General features: G+C 47.2%; 1 protein-coding gene across 1 annotated transcript in view; it reads right to left on the bottom strand.

Annotated features, from left to right (window-relative positions):
* LOC146062441 (spermatogenesis-associated protein 7-like) overlaps positions 1-16,724 on the bottom strand; it is a 120,111-nt gene that overhangs the window by 24,184 nt on the left and 79,203 nt on the right. Inside the window, exons 8-9 of the mRNA XM_083174583.1 lie at positions 13,136-13,213; positions 11,872-11,926 (exon numbers count right to left, since the gene is read on the bottom strand). Of these exons, the coding sequence (XP_083030709.1) occupies positions 11,872-11,926; positions 13,136-13,213 (133 nt within the window). The remainder of the gene's footprint in view (positions 1-11,871; positions 11,927-13,135; positions 13,214-16,724) is intronic.

Raw genomic sequence — 16,724 nt, 5'->3', positions numbered from 1 at the left:
TTATCCCTCATGTCCTGGTAATAGATTGGAGGGAGGTCTTATCGGTTAATGGCAAATCCTCAATGTCTCTCTCGGTCCAGCAGGTACAATTTAATATTTTACATCGAATTTATTTCACTCCGGAGCGATTGAGGCATATGGGGAGCTCTGCCAGTGGGGGGTGCCCTAGATGTGGGGTAGAGCCAGGTACACATTGGCATTTAGTTTGGGAGTGTACGGGTGTGCAAGCATTCTGGTCAGCCATCTGTAACGTTATGTTGGAGTTGGGAATTCCCAGTTCTATCTTTAGTCCTATTTGTTTAGTTTTAGGGTTGGTAGATACCCAACAGAGTGGGCAAGCGACACAACTGATCAGGATCCTTGTCTCATGTGCCAAAGTAATTATTGCTAGGAAGTGGATGGCAACGGTGGGGCCCTCGGTGGCGGAATGGATTAATTTAGTCAATGCTACTTGCTCTCATGAAAAATATATGTATGCTACAAGAGGGTGTTTTTCAAAATTTTATAAGGTATGGGGTGGGTGGACGACTTCCAAATTCTATATAGCATTGTAATGAGATAATGACTCATTTTATAACAAAGGTTTTTTTTTTTTTTTTTCTTTTCCATTTTTTAGTGAAATATTTTGTGCACGGTTATTAAAGATAATAATGGTTGAAATATTATAAGTTGAGGTAAATAAGAAATGGTTATGATAGTGATATTGGGGGAGACAATATTGGATTTCACTACACAGTTTAATAAATTATATTACATAACATGGGGTATGTTGAAATTTTGATTACAGTATACGAGGGGTGTTTATAGATTTTTAGGGATTGGGGAGGGGGGAGGGTATCTAATTTCCAGAATGTTTTGTTAAAGTATATGGACTCACGCCTTAATAAAGGCCGTATTGTATTTGGTGATTTAGTTAGGCACTGTTTAATAATAATATTTTGTTATAGTATCATGATTGGACAGCAAGGAATTTAGTGGGGGCCTAAGTATAGGAGTATAATGGGTTTAAGTTTTATCTTTCACGATGAAATCATGAGTAATAATCGTATAACGACGGATGATTGGTCCCCTTCCTCTTTGGGTGTAGGGCTATAACTGATTGGATTACGTGGTTTAGTGCCATTCACAGCCGAATATATATAGCATATAGGTGTAGATTTTCCTGTATAGTTGGGGGAGTGACCGGCCATGGGGATGTAAGCGTTGTTTTATGTATATGTCATGTATTGTATTTAAGTGTATTTATGTTTGTTTTTTGCATAAGAAAAATAAAAACTCAATTTAAAAAAAAAAAAAAAAGAATAGAAGTGTTAATAGTCTATTTTGTATCAGTTAACACAATGCAAAGTGAAGGAACAGAGGAGAAATGTAAACCAGATCGTTATGTGGTGTGACGCCCTTTTCCTTCACACCAGCATCAGATCCTCTAGGTGGTAAGGTAGAACCTCAGATCTTCTGTGGATGTAGCTTGCTCAGATCCTTCACTCTCTTCATGTAATCCCAGACAGACTCAATGATGATGAGTTTGGATCTCTATGAGGCCATATAATCACTTCCAGGACGCCTTGTTCTTCTTAATCCTGAAGATCGTTCTTAATGACATTGGCTGTATATTTGGGGTGGTTGTCCTGCTACAGAATACATTCAGAGCCAATCAGACGTATCTGGGATGGTAATACATGATGGATAAGAACCTGCCTGGCTTTCTTAGCAGGAGGATACCATTAATCCTGAACAAATCCACAACTCCCTTTTCTGAAATGCAGCCACAACCTAGCAAGGAACCTCTGCCGCGCCTCACTGGTGTCTGCAGACGCTCCTGGGGGCAAACTGCCTTCTGTTACAGCCAAATATCTCACATTGTGACTCATCAGTCCAGACCACCTGCCGCCATTGTCCAGTTCTTATGTTTTCCTACAGAGTTGCTTGGCCTTCTGTCCATGGCATAGTTATGGCATTTTGGCCGCACATCTTCCGTCAAGACCATTTCTGGACAGACTTCTCCACACAGTAGATGGGTGTACCTGGGTCCCACTGGTTTCTGCCTGTTCTGAGCTGATGGCACTACTGGACATCTTCTGATTTACAAGGGAAGTAAGCATGATGAGCTTTCCTCTGATGAGTTTGAAAAAACTCAGGAGCCCGAGGTGTGCTCCCCACCACCAGTGCTGTGCCTAAACACGTGCAAAGGAGGCCGTTCGATCGAATGGGTCCGTCTCCTAGGAGACAGGGCCCCGTTTTTCCCCTAACCCCTCTCAACCATAAGGCCGAAGAGGGGAAAATAGGGAACGGTGGGTCCTCTTCGCCGAAGCTTAGAGAGACCCTCATTCCTCAACCCCCGAAAGGGTTAGGACGGTGGGTCCTCCGCACCCCGTGGTTTGGAGAGACCCGCAGTGGACTTCCCTCCGCCTTGCGGCTCGGGGTCGTCCTCGGGGGGACCGAAGCTCTCCCCAAAAGGCGAGAGCTTCGGCACATTGGGGAAATGGAAGGCCCAAAAGGGTCGACCACACAACCCAAAAAAACGTGACAAACTACAAAAAAATACAAGGAACGTGAAAAGTGACAAACGTGAGAGGGGGAAGAGAAATAAATAATAAAGGACCCTAGCCAGAAGGCCAGGGTGGGGGTGTGAAAAATTGTCCTACCTCATCCAAAAGGACGAGGTAAGGACGTGAAGCGCATACCTAGAGGGAAAGTGCGCAGTGCTAGTGCCATACTAGTGCATGGTGATTTTTGGGATCACCCGTGCATGTTCGGCACCCCCGAGTTTCCCCGGGGGCACAGTGCAGCCTCGGACTCCAAGCAGCCAGCCAGTCAGCGTCCGACCAAGTGTTTCTCCGCCTCACCAGCAGGCCCTTTCCGGCCCCCCGGCATGGGAATGGATACTCCACCGGGCTTTTCGATGAGTCTCCCCCGCAGCGGCCGAATAGACCAACCGAAGGAGAAGAAAACACCTACTCAGTCCCGACGTTTCACCTCTCCCAGGGATTGAGTACTGGGCTGGGCTTTTCGCTGTCTCCCTGGCCGGGGGCGACATGTTACCCCCGGACCAGAGAGCAACCACGGCATTTAAGGTCCTCAACATTGTTCATTTCTTTGTGCTTCTTCAAAAGAGCACATTCTGAATCCCCAGTCTGCTGTGAAATCGTTTCCTGGGAGAGACCTTGCTGATGCAGTATAACTATCTCGTGTCTTGTTGCTGTGTTTGCCATGGTGTACGCTCTGTGACATGAAACTGTCCTCCAGGCAAAGGGTGGTCAAATATTAATTTGATTTTGATTTATTTTCTGTTCATTCACTTAGGAGGGGAACTAATTACCCAGGCCTCGGCCTGATGGAGGGGCCCCGGTCCACCAAAACCCCCCACCCTCCTTATCTGTCAGGAGCAGCAGCAGCTTCATTTTACAGGCGGCTGCTTCCTCTTAGCAGGTGCTTAAAATTATATTTTAAACATTTGCATAAGTAGGCATGACCATGCCTCCCCCCGCCACACTAAATGACCAGTGCCCACCACAGCTCTCTACATCCCTGACTACCGCCAGAGGGAACCCACAGCTCCTCTAACTACCCCTGGTATATGTATCATCAGTGGGGATCTGAGTAAGTCATGTACTGTAGTAACCCCCTTACTGTTCTCTTTGTAACAACTGTTAAATAAAACCTATTTACATGCAGAATCCAGCGCTGTGGTTGGAGCTCAGGTAATTACACTAATTAGCATTTGTCGTCACATTTTAAAGTGATCATTAATCTTTGTGACAAATGAGACTTTTTGCGTCCGTGTTTCTGCCGACACCAGTACAAGCGTTGTCACCTTCTCCATACTTGGTATTCCAGCTTTTATCTCCCTAAGTCACGTATGACAGCGCGTTTGATTACAGATGTATGCCAGCGGGTCCAACCTGGCAGACACGTTTCCTTACGCCACAATCCAGAGGAAGAACCGATCCAACCTGACAGCAATAATGCGTACAGATCTCAGAGCCTTATTACAGCGTGATGGGACTGTGGACATGTGACAGGCCGGATCAGTCTCGTGTCACGCCAGATAATGAGATCTTCCCCGGAAAGGAAAATAGAGATTTAACTGCTGCCCAGTGAAGGCAAATGATGTTCCTAATGCTGATCTCTGGATGGAAGCGGATTGTCGGTGTCATATAATGTCTGGTACGGTGTAACTCAAATCTGTATCTGCAATTTACTACAAGGTCCTGCTACTGGTCGCTACTGTCCAGCAATGGGATGTGTGCCAGCATGCCCAGACAGAGGGCACACATGGTCATCTCTTAAGCTGGCCATACATCAGAACTACTTTAGGCTTGATTTGATACATTTTGAGTTTTTTGTGCACATAATGAGGTGTTTAGGTACGATCCGCGTGCCATGAGGTCAATCCTCAGATCATGTGTGCTGCACACATATTTATTTATTGTCAGTTTCTTATATAGCGCACACATATTCCACAGCGCTGTACAGAGAATATTATTACCAGTTAGTTATATAGCGCACACATATTCCTATAGATTGTAAGCTTGCGAGCAGGGCCCTCCTACATTTTGACTGTCTGTAAATACCCTGTTTTGTTGTATCACTGTCTGCTATTGTAAAGCGCAACGGAATATGCTGCGCTATATAAGAAACTGTTAATAAATAAATAAATAAATAAATAAATATTCCACAGCGCTGTACAGAGAATATTATTACCAGTTATTCTATAGCGCACACATATTCCACAGCGCTGTACAGAGACTATTATTACCAGTTATTATATAGCGCACACATATTCCGCAGCGCTGTACAGAGAATATTATTACCAGTTAGTTATATAGCGCACACATATTCCGCAGCGCTGTACAGAGACTATTATTACCAGTTATTATATAGCGCACACATATTCCACAGCGCTGTACAGAGAATATTATTACCAGTTATTATATAGCGCACACATATTCCGCAGCGCTGTACAGAGAATATTATTACCAGTTATTATATAGCGCACACATATTCCGCAGCGCTGTACAGAGACTATTATTACCAGTTATTATATAGCGCACACATATTCTGCAGCGCTGTACAGAGACTATTATTACCAGTTATTTACATAGCGCACACATATTCCGCAGCGCTGTACAGAGAATATTATTACCAGTTATTTATATAGCGCACACATATTCCACAGCGCTGTACAGAGACTATTATTACCATTTATTATATAGCGCACACATATTCCACAGCGCTGTGCAGAGACTATTATTACCAGTTATTATATAGCGCACACATATTCCGCAGCACTGTACAGAGACTATTATTACCAGTTATTTATATAGCGCACACATATTCCGCAGCGCTGTACAGAGACTATTATTACCAGTTATTTATATAGCGCACACATATTCCGCAGCGCTGTACAGAGAAATTTATTACCAGTTATATTATATAGCGCGCACATAATCCACAGCGCTGTACAGAGACTATTATTACCAGTTATTATATAGCGCACACATTCCGCAGCGCTGTACAGAGACTATTATTACCAGTTATTTATATAGCGCACACATAATCCACAGCGCTGTACAGAGACTATTATTACCAGTTATTATATAGCGCACACATTCCGCAGCGCTGTACAGAGTATATTATTACCAGTTATTATATAACGCACACATATTCCGCAGCGCTGTACAGAGACTATTATCACCAGTTATTATATAGCGCACACATATTCTGCAGCGCTGTACAGAGAATATTATTACCAGTTATTATATAGCGCACACATATTCCGCAGCGCTGTACAGAGACTATTATTACCAGTTATTTATATAGCGCACACATATTCCACAGCGCTGTACAGAGACTATTATTACCAGTTATTTATATAGCGCACACATATACCGCAGCGCTGTACAGAGACTATTATTACCAGTTATTTATATAGCGCACACATATTCCACAGCGCTGTACAGAGACTATTATTACCAGTTATTTATATAGCGCACACATATTCCACAGCGCTGTACAGAGACTATTATTACCAGTTATTATATAGCGCGCACATAATCCACAGCGCTGTACAGAGACTATTATTACCAGTTATTATATAGCGCACACATATTCCGCAGCGCTGTACAGAGACTATTATTACCAGTTATTATATAGCGCACACATATTCCACAGCGCTGTACAGAGACTATTATTACCAGTTATTATATAGTGCACACCTATTCCATATCGCTGTACGGAGACTATTATTACCAGTTATTATACAGCGCACACATATTCCACAGCGCTGTACAGAGACTATTATTACCAGTTATTATATAGTGCACACCTATTCCATATCGCTGTACGGAGACTATTATTACCAGTTATTATACAGCGCACACATATTCCACAGCGCTGTACAGAGAATATTATTACCAGTTATTTATATAGCGCACACATATTCCGCAGCGCTGTACAGAGATTATTATTACCAGTTATTATATAGCGCACACATATTCCGCAGCGCTGTACAGAGAATATTATTACCAGTTATTATATAGCGCACACATATTCCGCAGCGCTGTACAGAGACTATTATTACCAGTTATTATATAGCGCACACATATTCCACAGCGCTGTACAGACACTATTATTACCAGTTATTATATAGCGCACACATATTCCACAGCGCTGTACAGAGAATATTACTAGTTATTATATAGCGCACACATATTCCACAGCGCTGTACAGAGACTATTATTACCAGTTATTATATAGCGCACACATATTCCACAGCGCTGTACAGAGAATATTATTACCAGTTATTATATAGCGCACACATATTCCACAGCGCTGTACAGAGACTATTATTACCAGTTATTATATAGCGCACACATATTCCACAGCGCTGTACAGAGAATATTACTAGTTATTATATAGCGCACACATATTCCACAGCGCTGTACAGAGACTATTATTACCAGTTATTATATAGCGCACACATATTCCACAGCGCTGTACAGACACTATTATTACCAGTTATTATATAGCGCACACATATTCCACAGCACTGTACAGAGAATATTACTAGTTATTATATAGCGCACACATATTCCACAGCGCTGTACAGAGACTATTATTACCAGTTATTATATAGCGCACACATATTCCACAGCGCTGTACAGAGAATATTATTACCAGTTATTATATAGCGCACACATATTCCACAGCGCTGTACAGAGAATATTATTACCAGTTATTATATAGCGCACACATATTCCGCAGCGCTGTACAGAGACTATTATTACCAGTTATTATATAGCGCACACATATTCCACAGCGCTGTACAGATTATTACCAGTTATTATATAACGCACACATATTCCACAGCGCTGTACAGAGACTATTATTACCAGTTATTATATAGCGCACACATATTCCGCAGCGCTGTACAGAGACTATTATTACCAGTTATTATATAGCACACACATATTCCGCAGCGCTGTACAGAGACTATTATTACCAGTTATTATATAGCGCACACATATTCCACAGCGCTGTACAGAGACTATTATTACCAGTTATTATATAGCGCACACATATTCCACAGCGCTGTACAGAGAATATTATTACCAGTTATTATATAGCGCACACATATTCCGCAGCACTGTACAGAGAATATTATTACCAGTTATTATATAGCGCACACATATTCCACAGCGCTGTACAGAGAATATTATTACCAGTTTTTATATAGCGCACACATATTCTGCAGCGCTGTACAGAGAATATTATTACCAGTTATTATATAGCGCACACATATTCCACAGCGCTGTACAGAGAATATTACTAGTTATTATATAGCGCACACATATTCTGCAGCGCTGTACAGAGAATATTATTACCAGTTATTATATAGCGCACACATATTCCACAGCGCTGTACAGAGAATATTACTAGTTATTATATAGCGCACACATATTCCACAGCGCTGTACAGAGAATATTATTACCAGTTATTATATAGCGCACACATATTCCGCAGCGCTGTACAGATATTACCAGTTATTATATAGCGCACACATATTCCGCAGCGCTGTATAGAGACTATTATTACCAGTTATTATATAGCGCACACATATTCCACAGCGCTGTACAGAGAATATTATTACCAGTTATTATATAGCGCACACATATTCCGCAGCGCTGTACAGAGATTATTATTACCGGTTATTATATAGCGCACACATATTCCACAGCGCTGTACAGAGAATATTACTAGTTATTTATATAACGCACACATATTCCGCAGCGCTGTACAGAGAATATTATTACTAGTTATTATATAGCGCACACATATTCCGCAGCGCTGTACAGAGAATATTATTACCAGTTATTATATAGCGCACACATATTCCACAGCGCTGTACAGAGAATATTACTAGTTATTTATATATCGCACACATATTCCTCAGTGCTGTACAGAGACTATTATTACCAGTTATTATATAGCGCACACATATTCCACAGCGCTGTACAGAGACTATTATTACCAGTTATTATATAGCGCACACATATTCCGCAGCACTGTACAGAGACTATTATTACCAGTTATTATATAGCGCACATATATTCCACAGCGCTGTGCAGAGACTATTATTACCAGTTATTATATAGCGCACACATATTCCACAGCGCTGTACAGAGAATATTATTACCAGTTATTTGTATAGCGCACACATATACCGCAGCGCTGTACAGAGAATATTATAACCAGTTATTATATAGCGCACACATATTCCACAGCGCTGTACAGAGATTATTATTACCAGTTATTATATAGCGCACACATATTCCGCAGAGCTGTACAGGGACTATTATTACCAGTTATTATATAGCGCACACATATTCCACCGTGCTGTACAGAGACTATTATTACCAGTCATTATATAGCGCACACATATTCCGCAGCGCTGTACAGAGAATATTATTACCAGTTATTATATAGCGCACACATATTCTGCAGTGCTGTACAGAGACTATTATTACCAGTTATTATATATCGCACACATATTCCTCAGTGCTGTACAGAGACTATTATTACCAGTTATTATATAGCGCACACATATTCCACAGCGCTGTACAGAGACTATTATTACCAGTTATTATATAGCGCACACATATTCCGCAGCACTGTACAGAGACTATTATTACCAGTTATTATATAGCGCACATATATTCCACAGCGCTGTACAGAGACTATTATTACCAGTTATTATATAGCGCACATATATTCCACAGCGCTGTACAGAGAATATTATTACCAGTTTCTTATATAGCGCACACATATTCCGCAGCGCTGTACAGAGAATATTATTACCAGTTATTATATAGCGCACACATATTCCACAGCGCTGTACAGAGACTATTATTACCAGTTTCTTATATAGCGCACACATATTCCGCAGCGCTGTACAGAGAATAGTTGAACACTCAAATCAGTCCCTGCCCCAGTGGAGCTTACAATCTATATTCCCTACCACATGTACACACACACACAGACAGACTAGGGTTCAGATGTTGGGAGCCAATTAGCTTACCAGTATATTTTTGGAATGTGGGAGGAAACCGGAGTACCCGGAGGAAACCCACGCAAGCACGGGGAGAGGGTTAGGCACTAGTGGAAGGTTAGGGTTAGACACGAGGGGAGGGTTAGGCACTAGGTGGAAGTTAGGGTTGGGCACTAGGGGGAGGGTCTTAGGCACTAGCGAGAATGTTAGTCTTAAGGCCCCCATACACTATGCGATTTTGGGACGATTTCATCCGATTTCGGCACTTTGTGCCGATAATCGGATGAAATCGGCCCAAAATCGTAGGTATGCGACATTTGATCCGATCCGATGCGCGGTCCCATGCGCATCGGACCGGATCAGGGAGGTCGGACGGTCTGTACATACGATCACGTCCGACCTCCCTGTATGCATATGCCTGCCACCTGACAGGCATATGCATACAGACACCGGGGGAGTAGTGGGGGCGGCCAGTGGCAGCGGTGGTGGGGGCGGCCAGCGGCGGTGGGGACGGGCGGCGTGTGCGGTGAGCGCAGTGTACTTACACATAGCAGCAGCGGCGGGGACGACGGGCAGTGCAGTGGCGGCTATTATATTTTTAAAATACTTGTCAAATGACCGGCCGCTCTCTGATTGGCCGGAGAGCTCTCAGCCAATCAGAGAGCGGCCGGTCATTTGACAAGTATTTTAAAAATATGATAGCCGCCACTGCGCGTCCCGTCCCCGCTGCTGCTATGTGTAAGTACACTGCGCTCACCGCAAACGCCGCCCGCTGCCGCTGACCGCCCCCCCCCCACCGCCGCCGCCTCTGCCCGCCCCCACTACCGCCGCTGCCCGCCCCCACCACCGCTGCCCGTCCCCACTACTGCCGCTGCCCGTCCCCACTACCGCCGCTGGCCGCCCCCACCACCGCTGCCCGTCCCCACTACTGCCGCTGCCCGCCCCCACTACTCCTCACCGCCCTGCAGCTCCCCGGGTTTTTTTTTACATGGGATAAATCGCATGCGATTTATCCCATGTAAAAATGGCACATCAAGTGCCAAATTGTATGTGAGCCTCCCGGGGAGCTGCCGGGCGGCTCGCAGGTAAATTGGGTCCGACTTGTCCCTAGGACAAGTCGGCCTAATGTATGGGGGCCTTTAGGCACAAGGGGGAGGATTAGGGATAGGCACTAGGGGGAGGGTTAGGGTTAGGCACTAGGGTGAGGGTTAGGGTTAGGCACTAGGGGGAGGGTTATGGTTAGGCACTAGGGGGAGGGTTATGGTTAGGCACTAGGGGGATGGTTATGGTTAGGCACTAGGGGGAGGGTTATGGTTAGGCACTAGGGGGATGGTTAGGGTCAGGCACTAGGGGGAGGGTTATGGTTAGGCACTAGTGGGATGGTTAGGGTTAGGCACTAGGGGGAGGGTTAGGGTTAGGCACTAGGGGGATGGTTAGGGTCAGGCACTAGGGGGAGGGTTATGGTTAGGCACTAGTGGGATGGTTAGGGTTAGGCACTAGTGAGAGGGTTATGGTTAGGCACTAGGGGGAGGGTTAGGCACTAGGGTTAGTGGGATCTCATGCTGGGGCTCCTGTGGATCCGCAGTGTTCGGAGTGACAGTCCCACCCTCCAACCAGCACAACCGTTGGGATCTCATTCCCAATGTGGTTTGGGAAGGATTTGCCCTGCATGAATCTTTCAGTCCTCTGATCGGATCTGTTGGTTACAGTACTTGGAGGGATATAGGTGTAACGCCATGTAATGGACCTCTGTAATATAGTGGTAATGATACAGTTATAAGTGTGTGAGAAGTGCAGATGAAACCTTCCAGCAATAGGTGCTCTGCGCCTGGTATGTGTGATGCATGAAAGTATCAATTACTATCCACAATTTAGTCAAATTCAATTAGAAACTGTATCAGGCAGGTGATTAATGATTCTCGCAGCGGCTGCTAAAAATAATTCCATGTAAGATGCATTTCGTTTCCCTATATTCAGCTCACACGTAATATCCTGAGACCAGGTGATGTGAGCGCCCGCTGGGAAAAGCTCCTGCATATCGCAGCGTAGGACCCGGTGATGGTTCTACACCAAGGGCGCAGTTACTGTGTAATGGGTGCAGGGGGTGCCATTGCTATGGGGCTCAGAGGATTAGGGGGCCCAGACCCAACCGCACAGTTGTCTGCATTGTGTAACTACTGACCTCGGCCTTGTGTTTGCCTTTATACCCACCGACCATTTATCTGGTTGCCCACTACCAGTTGCCATATCTGTGTGAGCCTGTGCTACACTGATGTTCCCGTGACCTCATACTTTGGAGTTGTATAATAATCATTACCTACCTCATCCATGTTCCCATTCCTCCTGAGGTGATCCTCATACACACGTTCCATAGCACTGATGGAGAAATAACAGAACATTAATACATCGCCACAATGCAATACTCCAGAAATGAAGCAGCTCGGGGTGAAGTGACTAAAGAGGTTACCCATAGCAACCAATCAGATTCTATCTATGATTTGTCGATTGCAGCCTAGAAAATGGTACACAGGATCTCATTGGTTGCTTGGGCATTGAGCTGCAAATACACAATAATAAATGGGCCCCTTAATGTCAGTCTGGAGATCCACGGGGAACACTGATAAGATTATGCCCAGATGGAGCCCTCCCCAGCTAGCCTCTGGTGAGCCACGGCCTATTGTTCTCAGCTGCAATACAATACATAGAACAATACAGTAGTTGTTCCGTGAGGCAGTTTTTGTATGAGACAATGAGGTGAAGACGCTAAAGGGGAGCTAACTATATAAATGGAGGATGCTCAGTATGGGCGGTATTCAATGAGGCTGATTCGCCAGGTTTTTATGGCGATTTTGTGCTGTAAGGCGAATTTCTGACTAAAACGCTGAATCACCCTATTCAATGACCACATGGTGAATACATTTCAAGGTTTTTTTCGCCATGATTCACCGAGTAGCAATCGCTATCTTTTTATGGTGAAGTGGAATGTGAACTTTTAAAATAAAGTGTTTTGTTTTTTACATTTGGTGTCAAAAAATCAGGAATTTTATTCTGAGGAGGGGCATGCTGTTTTTATTCATGTGCTGTAAGCACATTAGATATTCATATATTCACTTCACCCGATCATTACATATGCATGATCGGGTGTAGTGAATATAGCCGGTCCCCTGCTGGCACCCCCGGGGGGCAGCCTGTGCTGCCTGGCACCCGGGGAGCCCACCACCCCCCCCCCCACAAATGTTCTGGGGCAGGCAGGGAGACATCCATCTCTCTGCCTGCCCCCGTCCTCAGGCTCCCTGCGGCATCCGCCGCAGGAGTTCAAATTCGCCGGTCAGGGGCAGCGAGCCCCTGACTCGTTGAATACTGGAGCCGGCGAGGCTCCGGAATGCGGCGAGCAGTGGCGAATGTGCAGCGAATCCTAAACAGGATTCGCTGCACATCGCCAAAATGCTCATTGAATACTGCCCATGTCTCCACCGCAGTCGTCCACACCTTGAAATGGGATTAGATGACGCATACGAATTCATGGGTAAACAAAATGCAGCGCGCGTCACTATTACCTGTAAATTATCCTCGCTGCGCACTCACCCGCTGGAATCGCAGCCTTTACGCTTCAGGTCATTTGTGAGCGCTTTAAGAAAGCGAAGATACTTCAGGTCTTCCTCACTGGGGAAACAAGGTGACAAATATCAGCCAATAACTCTCCTCCCCCCCAGATCCCAGCACCCTAGGCAGCAGCCTAATGGCAGAGCCGGCCCTGTGCACACCTGGGATACACAGTATCATCCGCTGCGTGTCTCCGTCTCATCTCCCCCCGTTACAGCGACAGACTGAGGCTGACAATGTTATACAGTATCATACGAGGACTCAGCCATTATTATTCCCCCCCCCCCAGATGCCAGCACCCTAGGCAGCAGCCTAATGGCAGAGCCGGCCCTGTGTACGCCTGGGATACACAGTATCATCCGCTGCGTGTCTCCGTCTCAGCTCCCCCTGTTACAGCGACAGACTGAGGCTGACAATGTTATATTGTATCATACCAGTACTCAGCCATTATTACTCCCCCCCCCAGATCCCAGCACCCTAGGCAGCAGCCTAATGGCAGAGCCGGCCCTGTGCACGTCTGGGATACACAGTATCATCCGCTGCGTGTCTCCGTCTCAGCTCCCCCCGTTACAGCGGCAGACTGAGGCTGACAATGTTATACAGTATCATACCAGTACTCAGCCATTATTACTCCCCCCCCCCGTCCCCCAGATCCCAGCACCCTAGGCAGCAGCCTAATGGCAGAGCCGGTCCTGTGTACACCTGGGATACACAGTATCACCCGCTGCGTGTCTCCGTCTCAGCTCCCCCCGTTACAGCGACAGACTGAGGCTGACAATGTTATACAGTATCATACAAGGACTCAGCCATTATTACTCCCCCCCCCCCCCCCCCCCCCAGATCCCAGCACCCTAGGCAGCAGCCTAATGGCAGAGCCGGCCCTGTGCACGCCTGGGATACACAGTATCATCCGCTGCGTGTCTCCGTCTCAGCTCCCCGTTACAGCGACAGACTGAGGCTGACAATGTTATATTGTATCATACGAGGACTCAGCCATTATTACTCCCCCCCTCTCCCCCCCAGATCCCAGCACCCTAGGCAGCAGCCTAATGGCAGAGCCGGCCCTGTGCACGCCTGGGATACACAGTATCACCCGCTGCGTGTCTCCGTCTCAGCTCCCCCCGTTACAGCGACAGACTGAGGCTGACAATGTTATACAGTATCATACGAGGACTCAGCCATTATTATTCCCCCCCCCCCAGATGCCAGCACCCTAGGCAGCAGCCTAATGGCAGAGCCGGCCCTGTGTACGCCTGGGATACACAGTATCATCCGCTGCGTGTCTCCGTCTCAGCTCCCCGTTACAGCGACAGACTGAGGCTGACAATGTTATATTGTATCATACCAGTACTCAGCCATTATTACCCCCCCCCCCCCAGATCCCAGCACCCTAGGCAGCAGCCTAATGGCAGAGCCGGCCCTGTGCACGCCTGGGATACACAGTATCATCCGCTGCGTGTCTCCGTCTCATCTCCCCCCGTTACAGCGACAGACTGAGGCTGACAATGTTATACTGTATCTTACCAGTACTCAGCCATTATTACTCCCCCCCCCCCCCCCACCCAGATCCCAGCACCCTAGGCAGCAGCCTAATGGCAGAGCCGGTCCTGTGTACACCTGGGATACACAGTATCATCCGCTGCGTGTCTCCGTCTCAGCTCCCCGTTACAGCGACAGACTGAGGCTGACAATGTTATATTGTATCATACCAGTACTCAGCCATTATTACCCCCCCCCCAGATCCCAGCACCCTAGGCAGCAGCCTAATGGCAGAGCCGGCCCTGTGCACGCCTGGGATACACAGTATCATCCGCTGCGTGTCTCCGTCTCATCTCCCCCCGTTACAGCGACAGACTGAGGCTGACAATGTTATACTGTATCTTACCAGTACTCAGCCATTATTACTCCCCCCCCCCCACCCAGATCCCAGCACCCTAGGCAGCAGCCTAATGGCAGAGCCGGCCCTGTGCACGCCTGGGATACACAGTATCATCCGCTGCGTGTCTCCGTCTCAGCTCCCCCTGTTACAGCGACAGACTGAGGCTGACAATGTTATATTGTATCATACCAGTACTCAGCCATTATTACCCCCCCCCCCCAGATCCCAGCACCCTAGGCAGCAGCCTAATGGCAGAGCCGGCCCTGTGCACACCTGGGATACACAGTATCATCCGCTGCGTGTCTCCGTCTCATCTCCCCCTGTTACAGCGACAGACTGAGGCTGACAATGTTATATTGTATCATACGAGGACTCAGCCATTATTACTCCCCCCCCCCCCCCACCCAGATCCCAGCACCCTAGGCAGCAGCCTAATGGCAGAGCCGGCCCTGTGCACGCCTGGGATACACAGTATCATCCGCTGCGTGTCTCCGTCTCAGCTCCCCGTTACAGCGACAGACTGAGGCTGACAATGTTATATTGTATCATACCAGTACTCAGCCATTATTACTCCCCCCCCCCAGATCCCAGCACCCTAGGCAGCAGCCTAATGGCAGAGCCGGCCCTGTGCACGTCTGGGATACACAGTATCACCCGCTGCGTGTCTCCGTCTCAGCACCCCCCGTTACAGCGACAGACTGAGGCTGACAATGTTATACAGTATCATACCAGTACTCAGCCATTATTACTCCCCCCCCCCCGTCCCCCAGATCCCAGCACCCTAGGCAGCAGCCTAATGGCAGAGCCGGTCCTGTGTACACCTGGGATACACAGTATCACCCGCTGCGTGTCTCCGTCTCAGCTCCCCCCGTTACAGCGACAGACTGAGGCTGACAATGTTATACAGTATCATACAAGGACTCAGCCATTATTACTCCCCCCCCCCCCCCCAGATCCCAGCACCCTAGGCAGCAGCCTAATGGCAGAGCCGGCCCTGTGCACGTCTGGGATACACAGTATCATCCGCTGCATGTCTCCGTCTCAGCACCCCCCGTTACAGCGACAGACTGAGGCTGACAATGTTATACAGTATCATACGAGGACTCAGCCATTATTACTCCCCCCCTCTCCCCCCCAGATCCCAGCACCCTAGGCAGCAGCCTAATGGCAGAACCGGTCCTGTGTACACCTGGGATACACAGTATCATCCGCTGCGTGTCTCCGTCTCAGCTCCCCGTTACAGCGACAGACTGAGGCTGACAATGTTATATTGTATCATACCAGTACTCAGCCATTATTACCCCCCCCCCCCCCCCCCAGATCCCAGCACCCTAGGCAGCAGCCTAATGGCAGAGCCGGCCCTGTGCACGTCTGGGATACACAGTATCATCCGCTGCGTGTCTCCGTCTCAGCTGTCCCCGTTACAGCGACAGACTGAGGCTGACAATGTTATACAGTATCATACGAGGACTCAGCCATTATTACTCCCCCCCCCCCCCCCACCCAGATCCCAGCACCCTAGGCAGCAGCCTAATGGCAGAGCCGGTCCTGTGTACACCTGGGATACACAGTATCATCCGCTGCGTGTCTCCGTCTCAGCTCCCCGTTACAGCGACAGACTGAGGCTGACAATGTTATACTGTATCATACCAGTACTCAGCCATTATTACTCCCCCCCCCCCCCAGATCCCA

The sequence above is a fragment of the Crinia signifera genome, chromosome 3 (assembly GCF_055691185.1).
Source record: "Crinia signifera chromosome 3, ASM5569118v1, whole genome shotgun sequence".
NCBI lineage: Eukaryota > Metazoa > Chordata > Amphibia > Anura > Myobatrachidae > Crinia > Crinia signifera.
Note: the sequence above shows the minus strand (reverse complement) of the source record. Positions and strands in the feature narration are given on the sequence as shown.